An 18621-nucleotide genomic window follows, 5' to 3' on the forward strand; every position below is an offset into this window, starting at 1 on the left:
CTCCCACCAACTTGCACAACTTTTCTCGGCTGACGTGAGATCGACGCGGGCGTACGAGGGTGGTCGCCCCCTCGAGGGGGATGAGAAGGGGGGAGCTGAGTACCCGAAGGATGCGGACCGTGCAATTTTGTTGTTTCGCGAAGTTACACGCGGCGCGTGGCGTATTTCTTCGGACAGAATCGGTCCGGAAGTGAAATGTAAAATAGGAAATCGCTCATGCGAGAACGATCCCTCCCAAGTGCTCCGAGAGACAGGTCGACATTCCTCGCAGATATTGTTTTTGGAGATCCTTCTGGATTGTCTTCTGTATGCTTTCTGCTTGCGTTTATTTGGAAGGAATTAATGCGCGATTAACAGGATTATTTGACATTTATATTGAATAAATTATTAGCATTTTTTTACTGACTGGATTTAAATATTCACGCGATAAGACTGTAAAAGACTTGGCGATTCACGGATTTATAAAAAAAAAAAAAAAAAGAAAAGAAAGAAGAGTAGGCTTTAATTCCAATTTAAATTGAGAAATGCAAACTATCTTTCGCTGCGTTTTTACATTCTTGCTGATCAGTTTCTAAATGAAGTTGCCCGTCTTGCGGACGATAACGCAGACGCGCTTTGCTGCTCAATTCCCGAGAGAACATTCGGCTTGTTTGATGAACGCTACATTCAAATCATCCGATCGATTGCACCGCAAATAGAAATGTTCTGTTCAAGTTAGATAGACACAGTTAGGAAATTCTGTTGACTCTCAGCGGAGAATCGATAAGTCGTAATTTAATTACTGGAGCCGATACTAAAGCTATATTTGTAGGATATAATAATTTATATGATGTTTGTACATCCGTTAAATTATCAATTAAGCAAACTCCGTTAACTTCACACGAAACTGTGTAAATTTATTTACACTTGCCCGATTTCTCTATCACGGTATCTCAATAATGTTATTACAATGTTGGTTTTATCGTCTCTTCATTTAGGCAACGAATAGTGACATAAGAAACTGATGACTGCGCGTTTAATAGACCCAACAATTTTCTCATTGATCGAGTAATCAGTCAAATCTGATTGATTGTTACATTGATAAATCTAATCTACCGGATACAATCGCTACACAATTTCGATATTATATTATAAAAAAAATTCATCTTATATTTTCTCTTTTTTTTCGAGACCTAAAGATTTTTATTTTGTATAAGAAAAGCAAAAAAATCGCGTGATTTAAGCATATCTTCGCGTAAGTGGTTTGTCATCAAAGCAGAAATACCAAAGTATAGGGTGTAAGTGTGGACAACACCACGAAGCGATGTCGTAATTAATGGCCCGACAGATTGGCTCGGGCAATCGAGAATTATTTTGCCTCTCGGTTACGCGAAGGATCCGCCAATTCGAGACATCGCGACACTAAACGAGAAATCGAGACCGCTTTCATTGGCGATACCCGTAAAATGTTTACGTTACATTTCTCTCTAATTTACGAAAATCGATACCCGTGCTTTGCGCAATTGGCTGTGCGCATTTGCGTGCTTAACGTTTTCATTGCCGCGATGAACCGATACTCCTCGGCTTTAGACTCCTCGATTTAATTAACCGTCCACACGTGCGGTCCCTTTGACGCAAACGCGCGCACGCAAGTTAACTGAAAATCCACAGGTTGCTTTTTAATTAGGATATGTAATAATTAATCAGCAAAATGTCGTTGGAACATTAATCGTTCGTAAAACCGATTACGCGATGTTGCAATTTGCTCTATTTTTCTTTCCCCGCCAATATATCAATTTTTTTTCAAAGCAAACACATTAATATTTATATATTTAATTGCCATAATTATTAATACTGCCTTCCCTCTCTTATTGTCATTTCATTAATTTTATTTAATAATTTTATTTAGTTTTTTTTAAAAACTGGAGATTGTACTTTGATTTATTTCAATATTTTTGTAAAATATTTTCCCGTAGAAAATTGTAAAATAAATGTTTGATCTGAAATAAGCTTCAGCGCGAGGCACAATTTTTTTAAATTTCAAGGGGATGCAAAGAATGAAACATTTCACACTTAGCTGTAAGATTAATTGCTATTTTTGCGCCTTTTTACCTTCCCCCTTTCTGCCCGTCTATCAATCTGTTCTTTTCGCACATTTCACTTCCGAACTTTCTACCGTTTCCAGGGCGCAATCACCGGATCCTCGGGGAATTCCGGGAAAGGCGGTGACGGGTTAATAGCGATTTTTAGTCTGTCGGGCCGCGTTTTTCTCTCTCGCTGCCCCTCCCTTATTGTCCCGCCATTATAATCCGTCGGCTTATAACTTTTCTGCGAGACCAGATCGACGGTTACGATGGTGGGCTTTTTTTACGAACGTCGCCATCCGATCGTCGAGAAAGAGAGAGAGAGAGAGCGGCAGCAGTGCCTTCTCGAGAATGAGGAATGAATCTTTCGACGAATGCAAGATCGGAGATCCTTACGGGGGGATTTTAACGGAGAATCCAGCCGGAGGGATTTTAACGAGTTTGCGATAACGCCCGTCGACGAGAGAGATTCGGGGGATGCTGGATTCTCTCCTTCCCGAGCCTCTCTCGTCCTTTCGCCGCGGGATAAAAAGCGCGCTCTTCCCTCATTCTGACTCCGAGGATTATCCCAAGAATTCGTCGTCGTCCTTCTCGGATAACCCGCATGAGCTTTGCACGTTACACATTCGGGATAACGATCGATAAATTCGCGTGACCTGTAAGCGCTTGTAAGTAACATCTAAATTCATTTCGAGAGGCTTGCGACAGGCTTTTGATTCCAATCTTTGTCAAGAATTGTGAATATCATAATTCTTGAAAAATAATTTATTACTATTTACCATCAGCTATTAGATTAATTACTATCGAAGAGATTTAAAATATATTTTTTTTTCTTTCTTTTCAAAATATAATCTATGTCAAGCAAGGTATAATTTCTATATACTATATTATTTATAAAACATTTACGATCATAAATGAAACAACAAAGTTTAATATAGATTTTATAACAGAAATATAAAGTTTCTGATTATTATTTTATTGCAAAGAAAGCACGATGTAAACCTGTGGCTGCTTAGTGCGCGATAAATTATTCGACTTCCTATTTTAAGGTTCTATTGTAGTAGTTTTCATTGCAAAAGTTTCGTTAACGGAGAGCTCGGGCTCAAGTGTCGTCTGGCGAGCACGAGGGAGAACATCGATTTGAAATTAAATTATATTCCGTGAGTCTTATTTTATTGCGAGCCATTTATATCCAAAGGGAATCGAGAGAGAGAGAGGGGGGTCTACCGGATTTTGTGAGATGACAAAATAAAATTAAAATAGGATAGAAGGTTTTTGCGGTGCCGTGTTCGTGTTTTCTCATTCATGAATTCGCGAATGAAAGGAAAGACGAGACAGAGAGAGTCGACGGTCGCCTCTATTTCTCCCTTTCCACGAGTAAATCTCGTCTTTCTTCTGTCTTTATGGTGAATAAACGGGTCGTAACTCCAATAGTGTAATGATCGCTCGGGGAAAACGGTTCACCGAGTTGAAAAAGCGAGTGAACGAACGTGGGGCGGGACGGAGAGATGTTGTAAAAGAGAAATGGAGTTTTATATATGTATCCGCAAAGTTTTATTAATCAGACACAGAATATAAACTCTAAAGCAAACGGATAAATAGATGAAAGAGATGTATTAGATTTTTTTCGAACAGTGAGCTTTATTTTTGTGAATATTAAAATATTAAAATGAAGAAAAGTAAAAGTAACATACATTTTTTATATCTTTCTTCAATTTGAAACGACGATTTTTTTCGCATGAAAGCTCACGAATTAAGACTTATTTAATATTAAAAATTTAAAGCATCGAAAATGTATGTATATATTAAGAACATTATTAAATGTTAAATTTATAAAGTAGATTAAATTATAATAGTAAGAATAAAACTTTGCCTATTATAATGTATAGTCGATGATAATACGAGAATATTGAGCTAACAGATCATTCATTGTACGCAAACTTGCGAACGTTATATCGAGAGTCATAAAGCAAAATAGAAATCTTTTATAGATTTGTAACGCTTTCTCATCAACGGAAATAGTCCTACTAAAATTGAGTCAGATACCTAGTTTCCATTCTCGATCATAAATCCGGATATTAGCGTAAATTCCCCTCCAACGTCTAGCAATATAATCTCAGATAGATAATTCGCCAACGAATCGCGCGCTATAATTTAGTAAAATCTAACGCGTTTTTATAATAAATTAAGCCAATTCTGAATATAAATTTGTTATACAATATTTTTTAATTTAATTTTTTATTATTTGATAATCAATTTTAATTTAAAATTCAAAAATATATTTAAAAATTTGTAATATCAATCATCTAGTTTTTTTGATCGTTACTGTGCGTGTAAATTATTTTACATATGTCGATAGCATAGTATCTCGAAACATGAAAGGTACTTCCTATTACAAAAGCATGAAGACAAGCGAGATTGACGATAGCAGATCGATTCTAGCGCGATTACGAAGGAGTTTCAACTTTGCGATAGCGGGAGAGAGAGAGAGAGAGAGAGACGAGGGGTTGATCGCGTCCGAATCAGGAATCGAAAATGGGAGGGGTAGAGCGAGACACCCCCTTTTTCCGGAGGGTTGCGGCGTGCCGAGGCGGCGTGCGCTCACAGTTTATTTCAATTATTTAAATCCGCACAACCTTCCCCACCCATCCCCCATCCCTGCGAGATTGGTTTAATTCAGTTCGACGCGTGGTAAGAGAAGCACCAACCGGAATTCCGTCTACGTGATCAGCCTTCCGCTTCGCCGATCGCCTACACCCATCCTATCGTCGTCGTTCCTCTACTCTCCACCTCCTCCTCCCTTGCTTTCCTCCCCTCCTTGCGCGGACCGATTTTCCGCAAGATAGTGCGGATTTTCCGTGGGTACGGTCGACGTGCACCAACCACCCAACACACTCTCACCCCCTTCGCTTTCACCCATCTCGTCCGATCGTCCACACATACGGATAACGTGCTATCGAGGGAGGGAGGAGGATATCTTTTATCTTTCTCTCCCTCCCTTACATCCCCTATAATCTCTTTTCACCTTACCCTGCCATTCTTCGAATTCATGTCCCACTGCACTGCATTCTCTCCGCCTCTCTCTCATTTTCGTGCTAGTCTCCCCTTTCGCTGCTGCTGCAACAGTGACGGGGGTTTTCCGGTGCTCCGGATCATGAATTCGCATGCTCAGCCGCGGCTCACCGCCGCGAAATAGAAATTCTTGTCCTTCCGAAGGTACAGGTCGATTATCCCTGTGTGTGTGTGTGTGTGTGTATGTGTGTGTGCGTGAGCGAGCGCGTTTCAGCGGAGATTGGATAAGCCGAGCTCTGAAACGTCGAGTTTGACCGACCGAACCGGACATTATCCGCAGTGTGCGACGCCCGTCCGGATTTTCGCCGCCGACGACGTGAAGGTTTTCTTGATCGGAATACGGTACGCGACTTCCGTAATTCCTATTGCGATCGATTCGAGCAACCTTTGAATCCGAAATTAACTTGTAATCTCGCTTCGAACAGCGAGATGACCAGATATCGCTTGTTAGTCAAAACGAACTTTAAAAATATTTTACGCACAAGAGGGAACACAAAGATATCATTTTATTATCTAAAAAGTAGAGTCGAGGAGACGATATTTTTATGAAGCGATAAAATTGCAAAAAGGGGTAGCAAAGGGTCGAATGTGAAAGCACAGAGAGAAAAGCTCGGAAAATCCTAAAATTAATATCTTGAAAGAAGATGCAACAAACAAATGAAAATTTAACTCCAAGCATTCTCCTGGAAATCTATCTAATTTAATTAGATCCCAACTGAATTGAAAGTATTATATTCATGTCGTCTCTCTTTTAATGCTGGCTCAATTTGCGGCACGTGTTTGAAGCGAACCCGAAGTACACAATTATAAATAAATAACAATTTAACGCTAAAACGTTTCAAAAGAGAACATTTTTCATCGCGCGCATAGTCTTTTGCAAATAGAATCGAGAGTCCGGTGAATGTTAATTTTCCGCCCTAAAAGGGTTTTTTGTTGTCGCTGCGCTACGCTATCGCGTGATTAAAAGAGGGTAGCTTTTCGCACTCTCGGCGAGCACTCTCGGATCGATGTAACCACGGCGTGTTCGAAGCGGCGCCAATTATTGTGCTCTCCTCTCGCTCCCGCGCCTCCGATAGACGACCGCGTTGTGCATTCGGAGCGTACGTGAGCAACATACCTATTACACTGATCCAAGAAGTCGTTGGCGGACCGAAGTCACGCGATTTACGGCGGGAACAACGTTGAATTAGTTCGCGAATATCGTAGCATGCCACTCACGCCGTTTACGGATCCCCTTGATCGACCGCATAGTAACATGTGTGCGTTTGCTGCGCGATTGGCTGCCCAGAGTGCGGATTTTAAATGGTCGGAGAACACGATCAAAGCGTGTTTTATTCGTTCAGTCCTTTCCTTGGAATTTTTTTTTTTTTTTGCAAAAAAGAGAGATGGAGAGAAATAAAAAATTATAAATAATTAATCAATCAATTCGATTTTTTATCGTATTATTTATATTAATCTTATAATATATAAGATACATCATTCTCTACATGATATCCTCTAAAATTATTTATTCATGTTTATAATTCATCGAATCGATACGTCGAATAATTAATTTCTTTCTAAAGTAATTAAGGGAAAGGAAAAGAAATACAATAAACGTGATAGATTTAGCAAATTTTAGAAATTTCAAGATCTAATATTTCGCCATCTCTTTTTCCACGAAAGGGTGAGCGACGCAGGGTTAATAAGACAAAGAACATGATACCGCGAGCGCAGAGATGAGTACAAGGGTTAATTCGCCGCCAACTAAGGCTGCGCAAGTATGCGCCGTCTGCGGTGACTGCCAAGCTGTCGCTGAAACACGCGAACGTGTCCGTCGCATACCCCGATCACGTGTACACCATTCTCGACTCCAGCCAGCATCTCGACAAGTTCTGAACTCGGCTTAACAGCAAGAGTTTTATACCCTGAAACGTAAAATGTATTACGGGGTTCTCTCCCTCTCTTTCTCTTTCTCTTTCTCTCTCTCTTCTTCCCGAACTTGCATTTGCAGTACAAAGTTCCGGCCTTGTTAGCTTGTCCTCGTCTCTAAGCTGGAAGTAGCGTAAGCCTTTTTAATGACGGCGAACCGGCAAGATATTCATGCAAGAGACGTGGCGCGTTTTCGCAAGAGAGGATCTTCATTATTTCGAACGCTTGTACGGAAAATGCTCCGACTTGCGGAACTACGATCGTGCTTCAACGCTTCTCCGAAAACGTGATCGGCAGCTGGCGAAACTGCAGTCGAAGCACTATTAACACTGCTACGCGCGAATGTTTTTTGGATTTATCGTTTAACTTTCTTTGACAGCAACATTCGCACATAGTACATACACGTATATACTTTGATGTGTGTCTAAAAAAAAAAAAAAAAAAAAGAATACATCGATTCTCTCTATAATATCCAGCTTCAATGATTCACACAGTTGATTTTTTCAATTGGATTTTATTTTTTTATAGAGAGGCTTCGGTTTGTGCTTTTTACCATAACAATAAACTGTTAAATCCAATTTAACGAAATCCCGTGTCGAGTCAAGAGTGGAGTGCGCGCGTAGTTTTCGATGTGTAGCACGCGGATTTTGAGCCCGATAAATAAATGTGCCAAATATTCTCGTACGAATTGATGCTCACGATGGCGAATCGATAAATAATCAATCGGCGACTATCATGTCGGGCGAATCGGCCAAATCGTCGCGTCAAAAACACCGGGACGGTAGCGGAATGGTTGGCCGATGGCGACAGCTGCCAACAACGCGTGCAATTTTACGTATCGCGGACGTATCGGCGCGGCGCATATATATTGCAATGTTTTTCGTCGTATAAAAAATACACAGACATTGTCCGGCGCGATACGGCAATCTGCGAGAGCGTCAAATCCATCATCGGCCGTCTAGCGGATATTACGTGTGACACACTAACGAATATCAAAGGAATGGTTTCATGGCGTTGTGCCTTCGACAAATGTTATCAGACGCGTGCGTGACGTTGATTAATGCGAGGAAACCCCGCGGGAATATCGAAATCTCTTCATCTCTGCGTGTAAACGGTATTCAACACAAAAAAATTCACCTGTGAATATCAATTTTTTTTGTTCATATATATAATTGATAATATTCTCTTCAAATCTATGGAATCGAGGATGTTTTTTTTTTTTCGTGAATTTTTTACGAAAGAAGATTATTTTGCGAGAGGGATTATATATAATTTTATGGTCGCGAAACAATGGAGAGATTTACTCTTATCTCTCGACTTCTAACTTTACCGCATTCTATAATGCTGAGGAGTGCAGGCAGTGTTCAAGATTAACAAGTCGAAACTTAGACTTTTCTCTTTCGTTCGCGCGAAAATTGCCTGGAAGATGCGCGGATCAACTGAAAGAAAGAGAGAGTGCCCTGGTGCCACACCATAAAATTCAAATCCCAAGGGTCATCGAGAATGGAGACGCCTACTTTGCAGGGTCGACCTCTCCTAGCTTCCGCTACTGCGGTTATACGACGCGGCACGTCCGACTGCAGGAAGTCCGCTACCACTAGCCACCCGACGGCTTGTATGCCGGAACGTGCGTCGATTTCTTCCCCCGGTTTAATTCTGGGTCTATAGCCGGCACACGTTGCGATCCATTTTCCGCGTATTATTTTCTAATCTTTCATCAATCTTTCAGCTGTGTCTTTTTCAAGTTCCAATTTTACGACCACATTTCGTTTTCAATTCGCATACATATAAACGCTTGTTGTTCCTCCTCGAAACTATTCGAACAAAGGATGGCTATTTTTCATTCTATTTGACACTTTGTTTCCTCTCCTTAGAAACATCGTAAAAGAAAAGAATTATTGGCTTCGGCCTAAACGTTATTTTAAAAGGAATCGGTCAGTCTATTAAACTGGTAAATACGTGAATATATGTGAATATACATAATATTATTTTAAGAATCTTCCATGTCTATGTCATTTATCTTTTGTGAAAATGACAATCATGTATGGGCACATAATAGAACGACCGGTGGTAGTAGAAAATGCGTTTCATTGTTGGAGTTTCGTGTATAGAGTTTTATTGTAAAACTCGTTAATGAAGTATAAGAGAACAGGATTATTATTGAACAAACTGAGAGAGCACGAAGCAAGTTTTATAATGATGTTGGAAACAGATCGTGTAAATAAAGTGGCTGCATTCTAACTCTCATGACTATATGCATGGAGAGCAAATAAGAAAAACAGATTTAAGATAAGATACTTAAAGTGATCACATGATTACACTATTCTCTATATGCAGTTTCTCTCTCTCTCTCTCTCTATCTCTCTCTCCCCCTGCTTTTTGCATCAATATTTTTTACAAATATTGATAGAAGATTGGAGACTGATAAATTTCTTTTCTTTTTTAATTTAGGAATTCTTAATTTTTTTAGAAATAAGAGGAAGAAAATGTAATCTCTCTCTCTCTCTCTCTCTCTCTCTCTCTCTCTTAGGTTTCATAACGCGTGTAATTGACACTATAATAAAGTTATTATTTACGCAGACGAGCACGTAGAATAAATAAGAATTTTCTTATGCCTTTTAACGAATCGCGATCTTCAGAAAGGAACAAAAATTTTTCAGAAAGAAACGAAAAGAATTTTGTTTTACTCTTTAGAAGTGAGTTATTCACTATTCGATCTTTGGTCTAATTTCAATCTACGGTCAATTACGGTCAATTGTTACATGAAAGATACAATTGTTCATTGACACAGCGTAAAAGAATGTATATATGCGATATGTGTATTACATGTAAATTTAGACTTGTGGGTGACTTGCAATAAGCTACTGAAAATAATGTTGTCATAAATTACTGTTATCTGTTTATTGATTACGACGGATTTTAATTATGTATATATATTTGATAATGCGATCTTGTCTAGTCAATATTCACAATTATAACAATTTATAATTACAAAAACGTTGAATATAAACAGAATTCTTATGCAAATTACTACAAGATATTATCTTAAAACCGAACAATTTAAAACTGTGTATGAATCCTGAGTCAGGAAAAACATGAAGAAATATGAATATGAATGAACATATGAATAAAAATGTTAATGATCTAAAATAGATGCTTGCTTTGAACCGCAAAACAAATATATGAAAAACGCTAAAATATGCTGGAAACAGCGCTCATTCTCTTCTGTTTCAATACATTTGTCTTGCAGATACGTGTCTTATTATTTATTTCATGTTCACGAAAAATAATAAGCCTAAGAGTAACAAATCATTATTTCTAATGACTCGTTAAATACAACATGGATATGTGTATATAAGAAGATCTCGCTCTTAACATGAATTTGTGAAATCTTTTTCCGGTGTACAGTACTTTAGTATCTAGTGTGTAGTGTGAGAGTTTCAAATTCCGTTTATCAAGGTAAAGTGCAATAAGTCAATTTTCCCCTTTATATTTTATCTGCAAATAATTTACATATTTGTTGCATAAAATTGCAAGTGTAAGCTAACTAATATACTGTACTGTAAAATACATCCAACATACAATAATCATTACACATACATACCACGCTTTTTTATTTTTGAAATCAAAGTTTATTAAAAATTCCTATAACTATGTAACCATGTTATTTAACGATTATTAAATATACATATTGTTATAGCCCTAAAGGCTATACACAATTATATTAAAATTACGTAATATAAAATAGGGTGCATAACCGCGCGAAACGTCGACGCAGCGGGTCTCACGCAATAACAAAATACGAAAAACGAAGCTAATGCCGACTAAGCATTGCGTTAAGAAATTGCCAAAGTGCAAGCGAAGCGTCCCGTTAATCTCTTTCGCTTGCATCTAGATCTTTTAACTGCCCGCGTTGACCCGATTATCAAATAAAAAAGACCCATCGTTAATACTCAGAGATCAATTCGGAATAACAACCTTGTACGTGTAAAACCGCGTCGACACGAACGAAGGACAAAAACTAAGTGTTTAATAATTACGAGTATCGTACGAGTGAACGCTCTAACGCGCCTTATAATACGCGAGTGTATTTGTAAAAGAGACCGATATAAACAAGTGTAGTTTTAATTCTAAAGATTATTAAATATACATAATATTCTTGTACAAACATAATTATCTTATATAAGTATGTTTTATTAATTTTTTAAAAATATAAATATTAATTTTTTAAAAATATGAATTATGTCAAATTAAATAACTTGTTCGAGAAAGTATCCGTTATTTGTTATTATTTCAGCTTCTCAAGAGCAAGACATTCCATTCGAACAACAAAGTTTTTTCTTTAGTTTTTTAAATTTTATAATCATATCTCAAACAGCCAAATTCGTAACAAATTCGCGGACTGCCTGTACTTATTGCAGGTAAATAGAAAATACCTGCTCATCTCAGATCACTGTGTGACTAGACTTCGCCGAGAGTGCTCGTACGTTAAACTTCACTTTAAACGGAACGCTCGCGCTACAAAGTAATTATCACGTGGTTCAGCTGTCGCAAGATCTCGAGTGCACTCAGAATTCGGAATTGAAGTTTATAATAAAAACTAATTTAAATAGTTAATTTTTCAATTTTTTGTCCCTGTTTTTGCATCAGTGATCAAATAAACATATTTAGTGTGATATCGAAGACGCGTCTACATAATTAATTATTTAAAATTTTTTTACTTTTGTTGCAAACAGTTACTGGGAACAATATTCGCGCCCCCTTTTCATTCCCATTTCCGAGCTACTCGATCCATCCAGTCACGGGGAGACGGTTGAATTAAGCAGGCACGCAAGTAAACATCAGCGGTTGTGAAAACTAACAAATACGTTGACTAAGTCTCGAGCAGAAAAAAGTCGTGTATTAAATATTTCATTGTGTTACATTTGAATAATTCAACATGGCACAATGTACTTTTGGTGAAATAAAAATCTTTAGTGATACGATGGATAATATAGACATTATAAGGACTATGATTAGTACAGAAGATCAAGAAAGAGCCTTTTATATTGCGGATATTGGTAATGTTATTCAGAAGCATCGAGAATGGATTACCAAGTTACCCAGAATCGTTCCACACTTTGGTATACATATTTTTTATTTTTATATTCTTAGTGATACATCAATGTCAAGTTTTAATATCATTAATTCTATTCCAAATTTTAGCAATTAAATGTAATCCGGATCCAACAGTGATTAAAGTTCTCGCGACTTTGAATGCCGGTTTTGATTGTGCATCCAAGGTAAAAATTTTTGAATCTTTTTTCAATCATCAAATATGGTTTAAATATGATTTATAGAGATAATCTCGAGATTATGTTATATATAATATTTACGACAGCAAGAAATAGAGCAAGTAATGCGACACGGAGTGCATGGCTCTCGAATTATTTTTGCGCATCCGACAAAATATCCGTCTCACATAAAATACGCTAAAAAAATGGGCGTCGAGCAGATGACAGTAGACAGCGAGAGCGAATTGTTTAAGATTAAGGATCTCTTTCCCGAAGCTAAGTGAGTCGTGGATACGTTTTAAATAGAATAGATTTTTAAGACAATCTGTATCTTATCTGTTTTGACCGACACATCTCTCTATATAATAGGATCGTTATACGTATACGCTGCGATGCGAAGAATACGCCGGTAGTACTGGGATTGAAATTCGGTATCGAACCGGATGAGGAAACTGTGCGTTTGATACAGCTTGTGAAACAACTAGATCTGAATCTACACGGCTTCAGCTTCCATGTCGGTAGCCCGTGCGGAGAGATGGAGGCTTATGGAAGAGGGATCGAATTGTGCAAACAATTAATTAACACCTCCAAGGCGATTGGACACGATAACGTGCAGTTGATCGATATCGGCGGTGGATTTCCAGGCGAGACCGGAACGAATGTCGATATGGTATACTCGTATTTCGAGTTTTCCAGATTCTTTCTTAAGATCGCATATTTTTTCTTTCAAATTAGAGAACATTCTTAAATTGTTGGAATATTAGACATTAGACTTCAAAAAATGATATTAAACTTGAATTAATATTAAATTAATTAAACAAAACTAAAAAAATATATTGACCAACACTGACTAAGACTAATTCTTATATTATAAGACTTTATTTGGGAATAATCTCAATTCGAGATTTATTTCCCGACTCCCCTCTAACCCCCCTATAAAATTATAGGCGATAGGTTTAAAAATTCGACTGGCAAATCACATCTTACATATTGTTAAAAAAATATAGTTTTTCAATTTTTAATATAAAAATGACTATAGAAAAATTCACTGAAAGGACTCGTAATTATCAGAAATATAAATAGCTTTTAAGATATAAGATTCTTATTTATATATTTTTTCCATTTGTCACATTCATGTTTTACGAAAATTTTTTAGTTCGCCACTATTATCAACGATGCGATACAGGATCTTGATCCTAGCATAAAAGTTATTAGCGAACCAGGAAGTTACTATGTAATTTCTAGCTTTACTTTAGCTGCATATATGCATTCTAAGAGAATCATTCGGAAAAACGGCGGAAAAATGAGAATGTATTACATGAATTGCGGCGTATTCAGTTCCTTCGTAGACGAACTGTTAGGTTTGCAAGCTAGAGTCCCGCTATTACTTTCCGAGGTAATTCTATATTTTGTTTCACATTAAAAGCGTTTCTTTATCGACAGAAAATAATCGTTCAATTGATCGCAGCCAAGGAGCGACGAAAAATTTTTTTCAAGTTTATGGGGACCGACAGCTGACTCGTATGATTTAATTGTCAAGGAAGTGATGTTGCCCGAGCTTGATATAGGCGATTGGCTGGTTTGGAAAGATATGGGTGCTTACACTATAGCCGTAGCTACTACATTCAATGGATTCCCAATCCCGATTGTGATACCAATCATTAGAAAGAGTCAATGGTTAGTGTGAAAAAACGAGAGATAAACAGTTTAATCATATTATTATTTGTTTGTACGATAATCCCCCAATATAGCTTTTAATTAAATTATTACATAAATTGAATTGTTAATATATTTACAGGGAGAATTTTAAAGCGCAAATTGATTCAATGTAGCAATTTGCTTCATTCTGCAGAAATCCATCGAACAAACAACTTGATGAGAATAATAGAATGAATTCTTCTGATGAAATGTAAAGCTTCACCAAAAATAAAATTAAATGCATTATAAATCTTTTATAATCCTTGAGAAGTATTAAATGAGACTTTGCGGCATATATTTTAAATATTTACTCAACATACACAACTATGATACATACGCTATCATTGAAAAATTTACAATAGAAACTCATCAGATTCTTCATGTTAAACAAGACTGAAGAGACTAATGCGTTACTAGAAAGCTGAAACTGCGTAAATAAATGCAACATACATCTTGAAAATTATGTTTTTCTCTTATGTTTTCTGCTTTCTCTCTTTCGACTCTATTTCAAAGTAAATATTTAATAATTTATAATTACACAATGATAAAATACGATAAAGTAAGATGAAAATTTAATCTGATATAATTCACTAGTATGTTAAATTACGCGATATATATATATTATATAAATGATACTATTTGTTGATATTAAATATATATAATACTTCTATTAAATTATTTAAAATAAAAATCTTAAGTTTTAATTCTTTTGATTTTTGTTTTGCGTTCCTAAATTTTGCTAATCATCTCTTTCACAATTATATGTAATTTTCAAGATAATTGACTAATAATTAACTAAAAGAAGTTAATATAAAAAAAATTAATTAATTTTTTTAATTTTAATTGAATGAAATACTTAGTGAGTTACAGATAAATTACGAGATTTTAATAGCAGTAGAAACAAACTCAAGATGAAATATTGGTTGATAAGATATTCGTTGGGTTATTTAATCAGATGACAGCGCAATTAACTACGCTTTTATTTATAAGCATTCTTATCGAATTATATTGGAATAGGGTCACTAATATGACATTTAATTATTTTATATTAAACGTACGTAGATATATGCAGCCTAGTATCACGATGTTTTGAAAGAAGAGCGCCCTAAACGTGCCATACAGTAAATTGACAGATGGTGAACGTATCAATGAATTTATACATCTTCACAAGTTAGCGCTTCTATAAACCAAAATCTCTCGGATCGACTAGTTTAAACAAACTATAATTAATTTTCGCCAAAAGCTTTGATTAAATTAAAGATCTATCTCTTCTCTAATCCAAGAATATCAATATATTTATTGCAATATATATATAACGACAGTTGGAAATCAACCGTATTAAAAATCGTAAGTATTATTCAAGTTAGTTTTTTCTTAAATTAGTTTAAAGAAGAATATGTTAATTATGAATAATATGTTAAATAAAATAATTGTCATAACTAATATCCATTCATTAAGCTGAATTTATGTAACATAATTAAGTCACAATCAATACGATATTAATTGAAATTTATAAAATTCTTTGCACTTATTATTCTTTGCACAGAAATTTTACGAATAATTTTGCTGCATGTTTATTTGATTTCATCTCTCTCATGTCGCATTTTAATTTTAAAGAAATAAATATCATTGATGATAACATAGATGACATAGATATCATTAAGAATATAATACAGATTGAAAAACCAGAAGATGCCTTTTATATAGCAGATATCTGTGATGTTATTAAACGACATCACGAATGGATAAGTAAAATGCCTAAAGTTATTCCACACTATGGTGTGTTTACGAAAATTACATTTATTGCTGTTTTTTTTTTTTTTTTTTTTTTTTTTTCTTTTAAAATGTACTTACAAAAAGATCAATGCACTCACACATGTTTTTCAAATTTTAGCAATTAAATGCAATTCAAATCCAACGATAATTAAAGTTCTGGCGGCTTTAAACGCTTGTTTCGATTGCGCGTCTAAGGTAAAAAAATCTTATCTCTGTGCCACAAAACGTCTAAACCTTCTAAACCTTTGCTAGTTATACAAGAGATTTTATTAAACTTCTCTCTCTCTCTCTCTCTCTCTCTCTCTCTCTCTCTCTCTCACCAACATATTCTATTAATCTGAACTAACTAGATGAAAAAATTGAAAATTAAAATATTCTAAACCTTATCTTTAAATCTCATGTTAGTATTATAAGTTCTGCGTAAATTAACAAGCTGCCTAATAACTCGCAAACTTAGTTAAGGATGACATTTTTTAACAGCAAGAGATAGCGCACGTAATGCAGTACGGCGTGCAAGGCGAACGGATTATTTTTGCGCATCCAACTTAAATTGCCGTCTCATACAAAATATTCTAGAAAAGTTAGTGTCGAACAGGTGACGGTAGATAATGAACTTGAGTTGATAAAAATTAGAGTTCTTCCCCGAAGCTAAGAAAAGCACAAATTTTATCTAGATATTATTATAGTTATTATAGTTTGTGAATGGCTTTTTATGTCGTTTTATTTTTTATCGATATGATCAATCGATGTAATCGAGATGATTTGAACAGGATTGTGATACGTATCCGCTACGACGCGAAAAATTCGCCGGTTAGGAGTAAAATTCGGTTGCGAACCGCGAGAGGAAGCTACGTGCTTAATACAGCGTACGAAGGATCTCGGCTTGAATTTACACGGTTTCAGTTTTCATGTCGATACTCCGTGTTTAGAACTGGACGCTTATCGTAGGGGGATCAAAATGTGTAAACAATTAATCGCTTTCGCCAGATCGATTGGCTGCAAAGACGCACAGCTGATCAATATCGGCGGTGGATTTCCGAGCGTGTGCGGCGAAGATTTTGACGTGGTACTTATTTCTATTTATCAAAAATGCTCATATTCATATAATGTTTGTTGACATGTGGGTTTTTTTTTTTTTTTAGTTGGCCAAGATTATTAATAGCACAATCTAGGACCTCGATCCCGATATAACAATCATCAGTGAACCTGGACGCTATTACGTAAGTTCGAATTTTACTTTAGCTTCCTACTTGCATTCCAAAAAGCTTGCCGTTTCCGAAAATGGCGAACTGAAAAGAATGTATTACACGAATTGCGGCGTGTACAATTCGTTTCTAGACGAGTTGTTGGGTCTGCAGGTCAGAATCCCAGAATTACTTATAAAGGTAACTATATAATTTGAAATTCTATATATTATGAAGAACGATAATCGCGTAAAATAATTATCGAATTAACATAATATCACAGCCAGCAAACGACGAAAAATTCCTTTCGAATTTATGGAGACCGACCGCCGATTCGTGTGATCTCATTCTTAAGAATACGCTATTGCCGGAACTTTATATAGGCGACTGGTTAATTTGGAGAGATATGGGTGCTACATTAGCGCTTTCCAATACATTCAATGGATTTCCGGTTCCAGTTGTAAAACCATTTATTAGAAAAACTTAATGGTCAGTACCCGTAAAAATATGTCTACGTGAAAATAATATTGAATTTTGCATTTTTGAAAGAGTATATGTATATACAATAAGTTATAATACAACATATATACAAACATTAAAAATTTTGTTCTCTATAATAATATATATTAATATATTTTTAGGGAAAGTTTTCTAAAGCAAATTAATCAAATGTAAAGTGTATTTTATTTTGGAAGACAATGCATTAAATAATATTAAGTGGACATGGCACAATATATTGTCGAAGAAATTTGACATTTACTTTACAAATATAATTTGGTTATCATATTTTTGCTCAATATTTTAAATTTTCATATAAAGAAGATTTTTTCTAATATCAGTTAATTTAATAATCAATATAAATAATAGCTATAAAATTGTGCTGACTAGTTCACGTTTTTTATTTCATAATTACATGCAATTTTTGAATAGCTATAATTCTGATTTTACATTTTAGATTTTTTACAAATTTTATAATTATGTGTTTCATTGTTTTAATATATTTCACATTATTGTACTGCATATTTTAATATAAAAAATAAAATATTATTATATCATATTTCTAATGCACCTATTTTTTTAAACATTTCGATAAGACTCTCCAAAGATCACGATTATGATTTGCAATTTAAATAAGAAAGAGAATAAATAAATAGAGTAGAACAAGCGTGGAGAGAGAAACGGAAAGAAGAAAAATAAGCATATTTATCGAAGGTTTTACAAAGTTTTTTGTACTTAGACAGATATACTATCGATCGACTGCACGAATTTGCGCGCATCAGAAAATCGCGATGCAATTTTTGTACGAATTTACTTGGAATGCGCGATATTCGCAATGTATTTCTTTCGACGTGTGCGTCGTCCTTATATTTATCTCGTCTTGACGGCTGTAAACGCGTAAGTCAAATAAATTATGTAAACAGTATAATCGATCGATAATACGCATGGAATAAGATTACTGTAATAATGAAGTATAAGAATACAACGCGCAATAAGCTTTTAATAAATGTGCAGATGATTTATGCGAATCGAATGACGTAAATAATCTCGCGTTTACATATACTGGGTTACATTATAGAACAGTATTCGGCTAATCTTTATTTCCAACAATAAACCGCGACGATGCAGATAAGAACCGACGACGAG

The 18621-nt window shown here is 35.6% G+C and overlaps 3 protein-coding genes and 1 pseudogene across 9 annotated transcripts in view; 3 read left to right on the forward strand and 1 right to left on the reverse strand.

The window, feature by feature from the left end:
- LOC145935685 (agrin) overlaps positions 1-18621 on the reverse strand; it is a 495549-nt gene that overhangs the window by 186391 nt on the left and 290537 nt on the right. The window lies entirely within an intron of this gene.
- Positions 10386-14267, forward strand: LOC145935085 (ornithine decarboxylase 1-like). 2 transcript variants are annotated; one of them, XM_083036143.1, is made up of 8 exons: positions 10386-10505; positions 11783-12169; positions 12252-12328; positions 12427-12599; positions 12689-12989; positions 13476-13715; positions 13788-13996; positions 14118-14267. In XM_083036143.1, exons 2-8 carry the CDS (start codon positions 11986-11988, stop codon positions 14149-14151), a joined length of 1218 nt encoding a protein of 405 aa, XP_082892269.1. In that variant the 5' UTR covers positions 10386-10505; positions 11783-11985; the 3' UTR covers positions 14152-14267. The 2 variants fall into 2 exon arrangements, with proteins under 2 accessions (XP_082892269.1, XP_082892270.1); XM_083036144.1 differs by lacking the exon at positions 10386-10505 and adding an exon at positions 11344-11467.
- On the forward strand, positions 15591-17663 carry LOC145935699 (ornithine decarboxylase 1-like; annotated as a pseudogene). Its single transcript, XR_014425259.1, has 6 exons — positions 15591-15796; positions 15912-15988; positions 16274-16450; positions 16564-16859; positions 16936-17178; positions 17261-17663. The product of XR_014425259.1 is annotated as an ornithine decarboxylase 1-like (transcript).
- The window catches only part of LOC145935697 (uncharacterized), a 231744-nt gene continuing 229978 nt past the window's right edge, over positions 16856-18621 (forward strand). Inside the window, exon 1 of the mRNA XM_083037233.1 lies at positions 16856-17013. The gene's annotated coding sequence lies outside the window, so the exon portion shown is untranslated. The remainder of the gene's footprint in view (positions 17014-18621) is intronic.

Source organism: Prenolepis imparis, unplaced genomic scaffold, assembly GCF_030444845.1.
Source record: "Prenolepis imparis isolate NDT839.2.m4 unplaced genomic scaffold, iyPreImpa1.0 SCAF_4, whole genome shotgun sequence".
NCBI classification, from domain to species: Eukaryota; Metazoa; Arthropoda; class Insecta; order Hymenoptera; family Formicidae; genus Prenolepis; species Prenolepis imparis.